The 15204-nt window shown below is 53.3% G+C and overlaps 1 protein-coding gene across 1 annotated transcript; it reads left to right on the forward strand.

Moving 5' to 3' along the window:
* The first annotated feature begins 914 nt into the window (after nt 1-914).
* Nucleotides 915-8379, forward strand: IRF1 (interferon regulatory factor 1). The gene is made up of 10 exons (XM_049872843.1): nt 915-1274; nt 2369-2460; nt 3814-3913; nt 4646-4822; nt 4935-4984; nt 5091-5223; nt 5429-5551; nt 6037-6086; nt 6922-7057; nt 7379-8379. Exons 2-10 carry the CDS (start codon nt 2374-2376, stop codon nt 7501-7503), a joined length of 981 nt encoding a protein of 326 aa, XP_049728800.1. The 5' UTR covers nt 915-1274; nt 2369-2373; the 3' UTR covers nt 7504-8379.
* Nucleotides 8380-15204: the final 6825 nt, after the last annotated feature.

Raw genomic sequence — 15204 nt, forward strand, 5'->3', positions numbered from 1 at the left:
GCCAGACCCATGGTCTCTGCCAGTCCCAAGCGATTCCAGCCAGGCTGCCCAGAACTTCTGCTCCCGTGCCAGGGCCATGTGAGGCTGTGAAGGTGACAGAGACACCAGTGCTAGGAGAGACCAAGGCTGTCCCCCACCCCTACCCCCAATGAGCAGTCCAGGCTTCTCAGAATCCCTTCTTCTCCCTTTCTAAGGTCAGCGGTGGGACAGTCCTAGGGATGCAGACTGAGAAGGGGGAGGTGTAGCTCCCTGGTTATTATTAGACCCCAGGACAGGGACCTTGCAAATCACGGTGCTTTACAAACTTCCTCGCTCCCGGTCACTTCAACTCTGCAAGGTAGGGCTGTTATTTTGTAGTTGAGAAAACAGAAGTCCTGGGAATCCCTTGGCGGGCATCACCAGCAGCGGTCGGGCTGGGATTTCCTCCGCCTGGCAGCTCCAGGTAGCACCCCAGGCAGAGTAGGCTTTCCTTTTCCTTCCCCCGGGCAGGTAAGTGCCTGGAGGGGGTCACCCCTCAAGACCGGCAGTGTGAGGGCCGAAACCCTCTCTTCTTGACGCCCCAATAGCAGGATTGAGGAGCCAAACTGATTTTCCTGGCTTCAATCTCAGTGTCAACCCCGGAGAAGGCGGCAGGTACCCGGGCAAGCCCTTCACCTGAGCTCGGGATATAGGCGTCCTCACCCTCGGCAGAGAGGCGAGAGGACCTGGCCATAGGGGCTAACAAGCTGGAAGAATGGGGAATGCAGCGAGTAACTGCGGGCCGGGCCATTTAGCTTTCCAGGACAGTCTTTCTCCCAGGCGAGCTGGAGTCGGGGTGGAGTGGGAGCGGGCGGGCTGGCTGGGCCGACGGTCGCCCGGGGCGGCGGCGCCGGACCGGAGGGGGTGGGGAGGAGCAGCCGCCCTGTACTTCCCCTTTCGCCGCTAGCTCTACAACAGCCTGATTTCCCCGAAATGATGAGGCGGCGCCGGCCAATGGGCGGCCGCGCGGCTCTTAGAAGGCGGGGCCACGCCTGGGCTGGGGGAATCCCGCTAAGTGTTTAGATTTCGCCGCGCCGCCGCGGTCCTGGCAGAGCGCGCCACTCCATCGCCGAGGTAGGACGTGCAGCGGAGCAGTGCTGCGCTGAGTACAGCGGAGCCGTGCCAAGCCAAGGCCAGCCCTACCCCGCGGCTCCGCGACCCAGGCATCCTCCGCCTTCTCCCCCTCCCACAAGGATCGCACTCCCCGCGCCGTTACAGCAGGCTCTGCCACACCGGGACCCTCGGGCACTGGAGAGGTAAGCCCGCCTCCGCCGCTGGGGGAGCCGGCGACGTCGAACAAAAGGCGCGCAGGGTACCAGGAAGTGGGGGCCGAAAACCGGAGCCGGGACAGTAGTGGGCGCGCGGCGTTGCCTGGGCCCAGCGCGGGCTCGTGAGGGCGCTGAAGGAGCGGCTGCGGCGCGGGGAGGGCGGGCCGCGTCGCGGACCGCCCACCCGGCCGAGGTTGCAGGCTCCCGTCTGCTTTCGCAGATCTGTGTGCACCGAGCCACCCGGGGCATCTGGTGGGTCGATGTGTTCGTCACGCGCATCCACAAGCCGTACCGGTGACTCGAGTGGGCGCCCCGTGCTCCCACTGCCGGCTTTCCGCGGTCCCAACTCTGCGCTCAGGCCCCAGGCTTTCCGACTCCCCGTGCTGATGGCGTGGGCGGGAGCTTGGTTCCCTTGGTGGGAGGAGGTCTTGACCTGCTGGAGCTGCCGGAACAGGCGCCACAGGTGCTTCTTGGGCCACTTTGCCCCGGGAGGGGAGTTGAGGGAAGAGTGGAAGCCAGGCCAGAGGGTTAGCGTCCTGGTTCTGGCGCATTGGGCACTGGGGCTGTCAGGGAGGCGTAGAATGGATTCAGTCCAAGAGGAAATGTCCAGGACGAAGGGTGACTGTTTGTCCATTAGGGAAGGTGCACAGCTGGTGGCAACAACTCAAGTCAGAGAAATTTCTTGCTATCACGCAAAAGAAGCACCTCCCTTTCCCAAGGGTTTGAGTTTTGGGAGTAAAGTTCTGTTGTTGAGATATCCGTATCATTTTGTTTCTTTTCTTGCAAGTAAATCCTGAAGCTAGCGCTCACGTGCCTGTCTACTCCTGGAATTTTTTTGGAGGGGGTGAGGGAAAGGGAAGGGGTAAAAGTGTTTTTGCCCAAGATACTGAAACTATTTGGAGGACAGTTTTATTCCAGCTCAGGTCCCCCACCCTGATAATAGTACCCAGCCTGTAGTACTCACCAGGAGGGCCTGGGGTGTGTGAGGGAAGGGGAGGGTAATTGACCTGGGTGTGACAGGGTAGTGCCCAGGTGGCTGCTGAACAGATTGCAAACAGGAGCTCTCTGTCTTCTCTTTACAGCCAACATGCCCATCACTCGGATGCGCATGAGACCCTGGCTAGAGATGCAGATTAATTCCAACCAAATCCCAGGGCTGGTCTGGATTAATAAAGTGAGTGTAACTCTTTGGATTTTTCCGCCACTGTTTTAATCCATGTTCTTTGGGGACCAAAGCTTCAGATGCAGCTCAAAAAGGGAAGTGATGAGGGGGCCAGCAGATATGTTTCCCAGTGGGTCACGCTTGCAGGGGGTGTGCAGGGTCCAGCCTTGGGCTCCACTTGCCAGACTCCTGCCTTCCTCCCTTCTCGGGGTATAGACCGGGCACCCACCTGAGGGCACTTAGAGTTTTCAGCAGCAGAGAGTCTCCCAGCATCTGCAGAGCTTGAGTACTGGCCTCTCCTACACACAGGTTCACGCATGTGCATACACACACACAGAGCATTCTTTATGGCTCCAGTCTGGACTGATAGGAGATAGAGAGGTGGCCACTGCTTGACAGGAAGGTGGAAGGCTCAGCAGGGAATCTAAGAATTAAACTTGGCACTAGTTGCTCTGACCTAAGAAGCCTATAACTGATGTACTCAGGGCAGCACAGACCCTGCACACTTGGTAGTAATAATAGTATTTATAGTAGTAGCTGTTACTGAACACTCACTGTATGCCTGGCATCATGCTAAGTATGTTACTTGCATTATGCCATTTAATCCCTAGAAAGCTTTGTGAGGTAGGACCTGTTAATATCCCATTTTCAGAAAAGGAAACCGAGGCACTGAGAGGTAGATACCAGATCACACAGAAAGTGATAAAGCCAAGATTTGAACTTGAGAAGTCTGACTCAGAAATCCACACTATTAACCACTGGTAATGATAATAATGAGACCATAGTCTTTATATTTGTCACTGTGTCCACACACATGCTCTGATTTTAAAAGATCTTTTCTCATTTCACAGAAGAGAAAACTGAGGGGCAAAGACAGTGTCAGGGTCACACAGGTAGTCAATATCCATGTCTGGGTCCAGGGCTCCCTCAGGGGTAAGCCAGGATCTCCCATATGGGAGTCAATTGGCCTAGGTGTCCTGAGCAGCCCCTTCGAATGGAAGGAGTTCTCACCAACACTTTTCCATGTTGATGCAGATCAGCCAGACAGAAGTAGGACTTCCAAACCAGGACTATGGGGGTGGGTGTTCTGTGGACCCCAGCACACCTATAGCAAGTAGAGAGACTTCTTTGCGAAGCCGATGGTACCAGAGTCCCTCCTGAGAGATCCAGAGTGGTAGAGTAGCCTGTTTAAGCCAATCTCACAGTAGGTCAATCCAAGCCAGATGTCGGGGCAAAAAGGGGAAGTCACTCTTTTCCCAGACCTGGGGGGGGGGCCGGCAGACTCAGCCCCAAAGGCTGTGTGTGGTCTCTCGTCCTATGGTGGCTGTGAGCTGATGCAGCTGTGTGTGTGTGTGTGCTGTCCAGGAGGAGATGATCTTCCAGATCCCGTGGAAGCATGCCGCCAAGCATGGCTGGGACATCAACAAGGACGCCTGTCTGTTCAGGAGCTGGGCCATTCACACAGGTGTGTGCGCTGGGCTGGAGCTCAGGAACAGCCGGGAGGAGATAAGGGGAGGCGCATCTGTAACACAGGGGCTTTGGGCGGGGTCCCTGGGGTCCCTGAGCTCCCTGAGACTGCAGAATTGTGTGAGTGGGAGCAGACCTGTGTTTCGGGGGAGAGGGCCTGTTGTTTCAGTAAGTTCGCAGGACTTGTGAACTACAGGAAGTTTACGACTGAATTAAAGTACAACCTGGGTAAAAGCAGCTGTGAGCCAGGGCACTGACAGAGATCTAAGCTTTCCTTTTTCTTGGCGTTGACCTGGGTCCTTGGTCTGGTTGGTGGCTTCCTTTCTTCCTTGAGGGATGGGTTTCTTGGCCCATGGCAGACCAGTTAGCCCACCTATCAATAACTGTTCTTTGTTGCCCACTCTGGCCCCTCTCATGTCTGGAAATATCAGATAGGCCCCAGTCCCTACTCTCTGGCTGCTGACAGCCCAAACAGGGAGACTGGGCATTGTACGCGACAAAGAAGCAGACTTTGGGGATAAGGGTCCTGCGAGGGCTTCTGGCTGGACCCTTCATTGAGGCCTACTGGATGTGCTTGAGCCAAGCCTGGGCATTTAAGAACCGTAGGAACCCAAGGCCTACAGAATGTCACCAGGTTTACCTGCTGGCCTGAACAGGGTGTGTGTCTCTTGCCTTCCTTCTCCCAGGCACCTGTGGGCCTGACTGTCCTCTTTGCTCTCCTGCCATCTAGGCCGATACAAAGCAGGGGAAAAGGAGACGGATCCCAAGACATGGAAAGCCAACTTTCGCTGTGCCATGAACTCACTGCCAGACATCGAGGAGGTGAAGGACCAGAGCAGGAACAAGGGCAGCTCAGCTGTGCGGGTGTACCGGATGCTCCCACCCCTCACCAAGAACCAGAGGAAAGGTATCCAAGGATTCTGAGTCTGGGGGTAGCCCTTAGGGAGGAAAAAGGGAGGGAGAGTGACAGCTGGGGCTGGCATGTCTGTCCCAAGACTGATAGCCTGTCTGCCCCACAGAGAGAAAGTCCAAGTCTAGCCAAGATGCTAAGAGCAAGGCCAAGAGGAAGGTAAGTCTGGTCCTAAGCAGCTGGGCCTTTGGTTCCCCTGTGGGTCAGGTGGGTAGTGGAGGAAGTGCCATAGTAGATCTAGGCTTAAGCTTCTTTCTCTCTGCAGTCATGTGGGGACTCCAGCCCTGACACCTTCTCTGATGGACTCAGCAGCTCCACCCTGCCCGATGACCACAGCAGCTACACAGCTCAGGGCTACTTGGGGCACGACTTGGAGGTGGAACGGGCCCTCACTCCAGGTGAGGTGTGCTGGGTCTGCTTGGTATAGTGGGGCCACTGGCAGGATACCCTCAAGGTTGGTGGGTGGCACTTTGTCTTGGGTACAGGAGACACCATGCTGGTGGACGATGGCCTGTTAGAATGGGCTGCAGGATGGGCTGTGCTGGTTGTCTTGCAAACTAAGAAAACACACAGCCCTGACCTGTGGCTTCTGCTGTCCCCCAGCGCTTTCACCATGTGCCGTCAGTAGCACTCTCCCCGAATGGCGCATCCCAGTGGACATTCTACCTGACAGCACCAGTGACCTGTACAACTTCCAGGTGTCACCCATGCCCTCTACGTCTGAAGGTTTGTGCTCCTGGGGCCTGGCCTGCCTGCTTGACTTTGAGTCCTGGGATGGGTTTCTTCACCTGGCACTGAGCGGGTGAGCTGGGCATTGCAAGCCACAGGGATACCAAGAAGCTAGTTCAGAGTGGGCTGCAGGACTGTGGTGGGCTGGGGAGAAGAGGGGAGTGGCCAAGCCAGAGACTTGGTGTAGTGGGGCTGCTGGCTGTTTTGATCCAAGGTTGCTGGTTCTCCTGGCTCCTCTGCAGCCCAAATCTGTGAGGATGAGGAAGGAAGTGAGGGGGGGTGGGAAGAGGTGTGGCTTCAGAGTTTTGGAGGCTGACTCACCAGGCCCATGTCCTGTTCCGAAATCTCTGTGGCAGGCAGATGTCTGCTGGGAGGCCAGTATGTGTGTGCATGTGTGGAGGGGTGGGGGACCCAGTGGGGCTGGAACTGCAGGGCCAGCATGGCTGACAGCCACCAACCTCTCTACTCTTCCCCATCCACAGCTGCAACAGATGAGGATGAGGAGGGGAAACTCCCTGAGGACATCATGAAGGTAAAGCCCCTTCCTACCTGGCCACCCTTTTGAAGTGGCCGTTTCTCAGTGAAGAGAGAGAACCAGTGAGCACTTCCTAATCAGAAGGCAAGCAGTTGCTGCTGTGACTTGGCTGTGTGCATAGTCCCACAAGTGCCATGTTCTTGTGGCTGGGGACCATTGCCCTTCTTGGCTAGTGAGAGACACCATGGATAGTGAGGGCAAGCGGGAGGCCTGGTCTCAGGCTGTCCTGAGGCAAACCTCTGGGCCACAGGCAGCTCTGTGAGTCAGCCAGCGTCAGCACCGGGTCCCTGGCCTGTGTCCTCTGCCCCAACATGCTCCACTTCTGCTAGTTTGGAAAATGCACATCAGGTTTCAATAATCGGCCTTTGAGAGCTGTAATACGGTGGCATTTTTTGTATTTTTTTTTTTCTAGCAAATTATTCTCCAGTTTTGTTTTTGTTTTTCTGTTTCAATTTTATAAGTGAATATAAAAAAACTTTTTGCAGTAGTTGTACCCTGGCTCTTCTCCATCAGCACAGAAAATTGGGACAGGGACGTAGTTCTTCATCTCTAGCTTTTCTAGCCATCTTCTCTTGTCTCACTATGCTACCCACTGCTTCAGACCACACTCCCCATTGGTGTGGTCTTATACAGTTGAGAGGGCCTGCATTTTTGCCCCCTACCTCCTGGGCCCTTGTCCTAACTATACTTCAGATCTGTGTCCATCTAGGCACGTGAAAATGGCCAAGGGTATGGCCCTGGCTGGGAAGTTTTGGCTTAAGCAGGGCAAGGCCAGTGCAGGGTGAGTGTTTACTGGAAGTAAGCTGATGGCTTCTTGCTCCTCTGACCCCAGCTCCTGGAGCAGTCGGAGTGGCAGCCGACAAGTGTGGATGGGAAGGGGTACCTGCTCAATGAGCCTGGGGTCCAGCCCTCCTCTGTCTATGGAGACTTCAGCTGCAAGGAAGAGCCCGAAGTTGACAGTGCTGGGGGTAAGAAGCTCCTGGATCCATATGGCTTCTTGGAGAGGGGAGAACCATGTGGGGGTGGGGAAGGGCTGAGGGTAAGGCCAGGGAGCAGCAGAGGTCGCACATCCTTCTTAATAAAACTCATGGGGTGGCGGGGGGTACAGACAGCTTGGAAATTAGCTATTGCTTCCATGCCCTAAGGTTAGCCTAAAGATGAGTGGATGCTTGCTGCTGCGGGGTGGACAGCAGAGGCTCTGTCTGTGGTCTTCAGGGACAGAGCTGGGGAGGAAGCATGCCCTCTGCTCTCATCACCCAGCCTAACATAGCCTTTCTCACATCTTCCAGGGGATGTTGGGCTGAGCCTACATCGCGTCTTCACAGACCTGAAGAACATGGACTCCACTTGGTTGGACAGTCTGCTGCCCCCAGTCAGGCTGCCCTCCATCCAGGCCATTCCTTGTGCACCATAACTGGACTGCTGACCCCTTTTGCTCCCCTGGACAAGCAGGAGTTTATATCATGGTGGCTGTGGTACACAGAAGCAGGACTCTTATGGGCCCTGTTGACATGGCAAAGTGTGACCCCACTGCCTAGCAGGGATGGGTTCTCCCTCCTTGGGTCAGCAGGCTTGTCAGGGCCTGGCAGGCCAGGGCCTGGGCTTGTTTTTGGGGTAAAGCTGGACCTGCCTCCCCGGAAGGTGGGGTTCTGAGATTGATGTGTTAAGTGGAGGGCTCAGACAGGAGTCAGCTTTCTAGCTATTCCCTCTGAGCCCAGCTGCCTAGATGGGGTGTTGCTGTCACTGAACTGGCTTGAGGAGCACAGACCAGTGACCTCAGAAAAGCACAGCACCAACCCCAGGGCTGGTTCTGCACTAAGAGACAATTGCACTAAGTGACTCCTGTTCCCAAAGACCGGCCTCCCCTCCCAGCTGAGCCCTGGGGACTGTTCCAAAGCCAGTGAAATGTGAAGGAAAAATGGAGTCCTTCAGGACGGTGCTCTTCAGCCTGAGAGGAGCTCTGTCCTGCTCCCTCCTCAGGCTGAGGGGCTTGGGAAAAAAACATGGCACTTTTTCTTGTGGGCCTTGCCACATTTCTGATCAGAGGTGTACACTAATGTTTCCCTCAAGCTCTTGGCTTTTGCATTTATTTATACAGTGCCTTGCCCTGCGCCCACCCCATCCCCTCAGGCCCCACAGCCCTCAGCAGGCCCAGGGAGGGAAGTGTGAGTGCCTTGCTGTGACTTAAAATTGGAAACACCATCTAACCACTAAGTCATATGTGACCACATACGTACGTGTGTGTAAATATGTACATTTGTCTTTTTATAAAAAGTTTAATTGTTTATAAGGGGTATGGCCTTTTCTTTAGAAAGAAATCATAGATGATTTTACTTTTTATGGAAACAGATTCTGATGGAGTCATTCTTGGGTGAGTAGTGACATGTACCTGTAACAGAATCCTTTCAGTTATGTTCACGGAGAAGATGGCAGGTGGAGGGAATAGTCATGCTCATGTAAACACAATCACATGGTCTTGACGGTATAACCATGGGTATGCATTGAATTTGGGCTCCTGGGACCTGGGGAGGTGGACAGTATTAAATTTTTAAGTTCTGATGAATGCACAGACTGTATATCCTGCTGAACTCTTAGTGCAAGTGAACTTAGATACTACTCCAAAAAAATGAACAATTGGTACAGCATAGTCACGGACAATCAGAACAGATACCAGCCCAAGAAACGTCCTCAAGGTTTGCTGTGCTGGGCATTACTTGCTGCTGTCCAATTTCTGCATTGATGGGAGTGTTCTGTATCTGTGCTGTCCAATATGGTAGGCACAGGCTACATGTGGCCAGCGGCCACCTAGGTAGACACTGGATTGGGGTCAGACCTGAGGAGGAGGGGCTTGGGTGGCTGGAGGACACTGGGGCAGAGGCTTGGGGCTATTTACCTCCAAAATCAAGAGTATTTACTATTTAAACAGCCAAAAATGACTGTTGGTGCTGAATACCAGCTCTGCATTTTACTGTGAAACAGGTTCATGCACAAATGCATTAGGAAAACCTTAGGTGAGCATATGGGAAGCAGGTTTCTTTCCTTTGTGTCTTTTCAAGGTTCTAACTGGGCTAAGGAGCCCTGGTGGCACAGTGGTTAAGAGCTTGGCTGCTAACCAAAAGATCAGCGGTTCAAATCTACCAGCCACCCCTGGGAACCCTATGGGGCTGTTCCAATCTGTCCCTATAGGGTTACTGGGAGTCGTGACTGACTTGACAGCAACAGGTTTGGTTTGGTTTAGCTAGGCTAATGCATATGGAATCTCTATGACGGGGTATATTTGATCTGAACTGTGTTTCTGAAGACGACAATTTGGGAACCACTGACATGACGTTGCCCCCTTCAGATAAGGATGTCAGGGTAGGAGGTCTGGATATGGATTTTTCCCATCTCCCTCCCCAGACTCCTTCTGGGGCAGAAACAGTACCTGGCAGTAGCCTGGCCTGTGAAGGAAAGCCACTGGCATCACCAGCATCATCTAGGGAGTGGGGCCATGGCAGTAATGGGGTTGTTCAGGGAAACCAAGACCTGTGGATACATCTTCCATATTCGCAGTCCCAGAAACCATGCAGACTGTGCCCCCTGTCACTGGATCCAGCCCCCTGGAGGAGTGCAGGTCTTTGATGGGGGAGGGAAGGCCAAGTGGGAAAATGAGAAAACTGAAAAATGTATAAAGATCAGTCTGACATCTCTGCCAAACTCAGGAACTTGTTCCTTGAACTCTGCCAAGCTCAGGAGCTTGAACTTGTTCCTTGAACTCAGATGCTTAGGGAGCCCAACTGTGAATGGCAAGTGGATTTCTGGTGGTTGGGTATTCTGCACGGGCCCCATCTCAATCCCTACCCACCAGAGATTCACCTGGATTCTTCAAGAGTAGCCTCACCTGAGGGCAGAAGGCCCTGCTCCACCAGGGGCCAGCCCTTACTGGGAAGAGTTGCACTGGAGTGGCTGGCCTCCTGTGCCCTCTATCTGGGGGCTTGCCAAGGTCTACTACTGCGTGGCTCTTCTGGTTAATGATGCTGGGGTGGTCTGAAGCCAGGTAGAGTGGACTGAGGAGTGGTGGGAGTGAAGAGATCCAACCCAGAACAAACTGCAGGGATTACTTCTGACTTCTCTTGTCCGTCAGTCCAATCCTTGACTCAGAGTAGAGAGTGGGTATGATGAAGTCCCAAGGAGCTAAAGAAATCTCTCAAGTTCTAATTCCCAAAGTTTGTCACTTACAAATTACCAAATTGTGAGTGGAATTAGGTCCATCAAATTCCAGTCTTCACAGCCAAGATGGAGTCCTAATTTCCTACAGTTTTTCTGATCACAGGAGCCCTAAACAATTGGGACCAAATCTTTGGAATGTCTAAGGAAGGACCCCAAAACTCTGCACCCCCCATCATAAAGGTGTTGGGCCCTAGGGACTAAGCCTGGAGGAATAGTGTGGGATAGGACCAGACCTTCCCGGATGGACAGCTATCTCATCACATCCCCACCAGATATTTAGCCCTTGCCTGAAAAAAAAAAAATTTTTTTTTTTTTTTATTTGAGAGGACCGACACAGGTCCAGATGCCCACCTGAGTGATGGCAGCTGACACTAACTCATCAGACACATAGTGCCTGAACTGGAGCAACACCAGTGTAACCTGAACCAAATTTGGGCCTAATAATTTAAGGCCATTCTAAGAACCTGTCAATCCTGTGGGCCATTCCCCAGAGTTTAAGTCTAAGCACTAATGGTGGAAACTCTTGGTTGAGGCAGCTAGGAGGTTGTTGAACGGTCTGTTTTGTTGGGGTTGCGATTACATGACTGTCATCAAGGACCATTTTCAAATGGGATAAACTGGCAAAGTGGGGCTCAGCCACATCAGCCAGAACTCCCATTTTGGGCCAAGTCTACAGATGTACAAGGGCATTTCTGGTTAGTCACAGGGGTTTTCTTGTGTTACTCCAAAAATGTCACTTTAATTAGGCTGGTTTATTCATTCAGCTCACTTGGCAACAGGAAGAGAGCTAGAAGCTAACATGGCAGTTACCCACAGTGCCGCTAATGGAAGCAGATGATCTTTAGAGAAGACATGCAAACCATCCCTTCTTGGTGTATCAGCTGTCAACATCTCTTAGAGAGCTGTGTGCAGGGTGTTGTGACCCCCATGACTCCAAAGATAAGAGTTTTCTCAAATTTCTCTGGAAGTCTCTACTGGGGCTAGCCAAGGACAGAGCTGAAGTCCTGGGAAAAGCTCTGGGCCTGGTTGGAGGTAGAGTCCTTTCCTCTGGAAGTGATGCCCTCTGGCTGGTGGAGCTGGGTCATGCTCAGGCTGTCATTCTTTGGGACCATTTGCCCTTTTTTTACACTGTATCCACAGATCCAAAAATCCCCTCTTGTATTAACTGGGTATGGGTTTCCTCTGGGCAGTCCCTTCGGAGCACACAGGGCTAACACGATGACCAGCAGGAGCTTTTGTCTCTGTCAGATACAATGCTATTTCTTAACTTGGGCATGCCTGATCCTCCATTTTGAGGATGTGTGAAATTCATCTGGACTCATCACTAACCTTTCCCCACTTCTGCCAGCTGGCTTGTCACAGAGGCAGGAGGCCTGGGGAGGGAGAGTGGGGAGCTAGTGTGCTCCTATTTCCAGGGGAGAAAGCAGCTGGCAGGGGCAGGACTTAGCATTGTCAGTCAGAGCTCCCTTGTGGGGCAAAGTCTATGGGCATATCTGGCTGGCCACATGGTTTTCCTAGCTCCAGGTAGCTCCCAAGAAACCCATTTCTGCAGATCTAGGGGTGGGGGGGGGTTACACAAGAAGTCCCCACTTCTGTCAGCTCAGTGATAAGGCAGATCTAGGGAGTCTACTCTAAGAAGTTAACTTCACTGGGGAGATACTGGAGGCAATGGAGCAAAGGAATGAGGACTGAGTGAGAGAAAGAGGCAGACTCACCCAAGGAGATGACATTCATAAGCTCAGAAACTGGAAAGGACCTCAAAGTCCAGCTAGATAATGACAACATATACCTCAAGTGCTCACTTTGTGCCAGGCACAATACCAAGCACCCCATATGCACCCGCGGGAGATTACTTTTGTGCATGGCTTTTCTAGCCGCGGTTTTGTAACTCCCACCCAGATGATTGTGTATAGGGTAATTGTGCCATACCAAGGGGACTGGTCAGTTTTGCCGTAAAAGAGAGCCAATTCCAGAGCACAGGAGCCTACCACCAAGGAAAGGGAGAGACCAGCAGGAGAGACCCGACAGCAGGGGCAGCTTCCTGGCCCACGGAGAGAGAAGGCTGAGTGCTTTTGGGCACAGACTGTGGGCCAGGGAGAGGCATACCTGCGAGCACAGCTGGGGAAAGGCTATCCTGATGGAAGAGCTGAATCCTTAGTGTTTCTGAGCCTGAATTGTGACTGTTACTTCCCTAGTAAACCCCATAATTGTGAGTATGGTGAGTTCTGTGTGGCCATTGCAAAGAATTATCGAACCCAGTACAGAGTGCTGTGGGAGGGACGGTTAGTGTTAGAGCTGGTAAAGATGACGGCGAGAGGAGGCATGTCTGACCTCCACCACCTCATAGGAATCAGCCTTAGACTGTTGATCTTGGTTGATTCTTCTTCCCCCTTTTGGGGTTGGAGGAGGTCAGACACCGCTCCCAAGCCGTTTTTACAGCACCATCAAATGGTGCCCCACCACAGCTCCATGTTGATGGACCAGGAAACCAAAGCTCAACTGATATAAGGGACTTGCCCAAGATGACTCAGCTAATCAGTATGGAGCCTGGGTTCTAACCCACAAGTGTCTGTTCCCAGAACCCAGGCTGGTTCCACAATACCAGGCTGCCTGTAGAGGAGATAACTGAGGTTTGGGGAGGTGGATGTTTAGGAGAGCTGGCCAGGGACAAGGCAGTAGCACCCTGTGCCAAGAAAGCATTTGGGGAAATCAAGGGAAGGCACAAAGCTGCAGCTGCTGTGGACACGGAACGTGGCCTGGCCCCTGCCTGCGTTCCCAACACACGCCCTCCTGCCACCCCAGGCAACATGCCTCTGCCCCTACAGGCCCCAGGGCCCCACAGGGTGGAGTTTGGCTTTGTCCTCAAAGGGTGCGATGCCCCACCTGTACCCTGGAGGCCACCTGCAGTTTCGAGGGGTGGGGCTCCAGGGGGCTGGGGCACAGACAGGCCTGTAACTTGGCCTCAGTGCAGGGGGCAGCTCAGCCTCAGGAGCCTGCTTGCAACCCTGCTCCCAGCTCCGGGGAACTCTAGCCTGCCAGGCCTTATCTCAGCCCTGGGGATCAAAGAGGGCTTGTCAGCCATGCTTCTGTCTGGGCAAGGCTACTGGAGTGTTCCTGTTCTCCTGCTCTGAACCAGGCCCCTTGTTGGGTTCTGGGGTCCTGAGGTCTGCACTACTCAGGGGTGCATCCTAACTCCAGCCACAAGGCTTGAGTCAGACCCTGTCTAAATTATCCAGTGCTGCTATAACAGAAATATCACAAGTAGGTGGCTTTGACAATCAAATTTATTTCTCACAGTTCAGGAGGCTAGAAGTCCAAATTCAGGGTGCCCGCTCTAGGGGAAGGTTTTCTTGGTCACTCTGGAGGAAGGTCTTTGTCTCTTCTGAGCTTCTGCTCCTGGGCGATCTTCATGTGGCCTGGCATCTCTCTTTCCCCTCGTCTCTGCTTGCTAGTTTACACTTGATTTCTTTTATATCTCAAAAGAGATTGACTCAAGATACACCCTACAAGTAATCCTGCCTCATTAACATAACACAGATTAAAAAAAAAATTTTTTTTTTTTTTACACAGATAACCCATTCCCAAATGAGATTAAAACCACAGTTATAGAGGTTACAGTTTACAACACATATTTTTTAGGGACACAGTTCAATCCATAACAGACCCCGTGGCTGTCGTGGGTCTAATTTCCCAGCTTCTTGATCCCTGAAAAAACCAAGCACCCCAGGCAGCTGCCAGTGACTGCGCTCCATCAGGTGGGCACTTGGGCCGCCTGTAGGTCTCCCCCAGCCTTCCGGTCCCCCCAGGGAGAGGCAGCCTGAGCAAGGCCTTCACTTCCACTCCTGCCCAAATGCCTTGTGTTGGCTTGGGTCCCCTTCTCTGTCCCCCCACCCTTTCCTTAAAAGCCCTGTGTACAAGTCCTTCTACCAGCACTTCTCCCTCACACTGTCAATCCTGACTGCCCAGAATCGAGGCAGGAGCAGTAAGTAAGCTCTTCTACAGCAGTTATGAATGCACAGCTACACCTAGGCTTAGGGAGGTGAAGGGACATGCCCCAGGATCTCAGTTCAGGAGCAAGGTAAGCAGGCCAGGCCTGGGTGGGATCACGTGCCAGGCTCCTCTGAGAAAGCTGACTTCATGAAACTAGAGAGTTGTATGGACACAGAGTTGGTGTTTTGGGATCTGTGTTGGGTAGGGAATGAGGGGGATGGAATCCTTCCCTATACACCAAGTCATTAGGCCAGAACGGTGATTACCTCCCTAAAACTAAGAACAAACCAAGGAGACCTGGCATGTCTGCCACCTTAGGGCAGTGGTGGGCTGGGGTGGGGGCTGCTGAGCCTGCCCATGGGAGGTGGAGCTCAGCTGCCTCTTCTGGGGACCCAGGGCTCTTCTCCAAGTGTGTCTGCTGGCCTTCTTGGGATTGGGGGAGATGAGCTGGATGTGAGGACTGAGATGGTCATGGTTGGGCTGGGCTTCTAGGTGTGGGAGCCTGGTATTTCTACACAGGTGTGGCGGGGGGTAGGGCTGGAGGAGGGCAGGGGGGAGGGCCTGAAGCCTCTGAACTGCAGAAGGGGTATCCAACTTTCCAAGACTTGGAACAGCCTGGTGATCATTCATCACCACGCTTCTGTCATAAAGTGGCAACTGGCCAGAGCTCCAGGCCCAGACTAGCTGCCCCAGGCTTGGGGGGCCTGTGGCAGATCACTCAGGAGGGTTCTATTTTCTGTCTCCAACCATACTAAGACATGTCCAGTATGGTCCTTGGGCCTTCCCTTATCTGAATTCTGACGGCCCCCACGGACAAAGCCTTCACATCCAGTGCCTGCCCCCTCCTTGTCTGCCACCCCCATGTTGTCTGGTGTGCCCCATCTCTCCCACCAGACAGGAAACCCCCCAGGGGCAA

Source organism: Elephas maximus, chromosome 2 (assembly GCF_024166365.1).
Source record: "Elephas maximus indicus isolate mEleMax1 chromosome 2, mEleMax1 primary haplotype, whole genome shotgun sequence".
Classification (NCBI taxonomy): Eukaryota; Metazoa; Chordata; class Mammalia; order Proboscidea; family Elephantidae; genus Elephas; species Elephas maximus.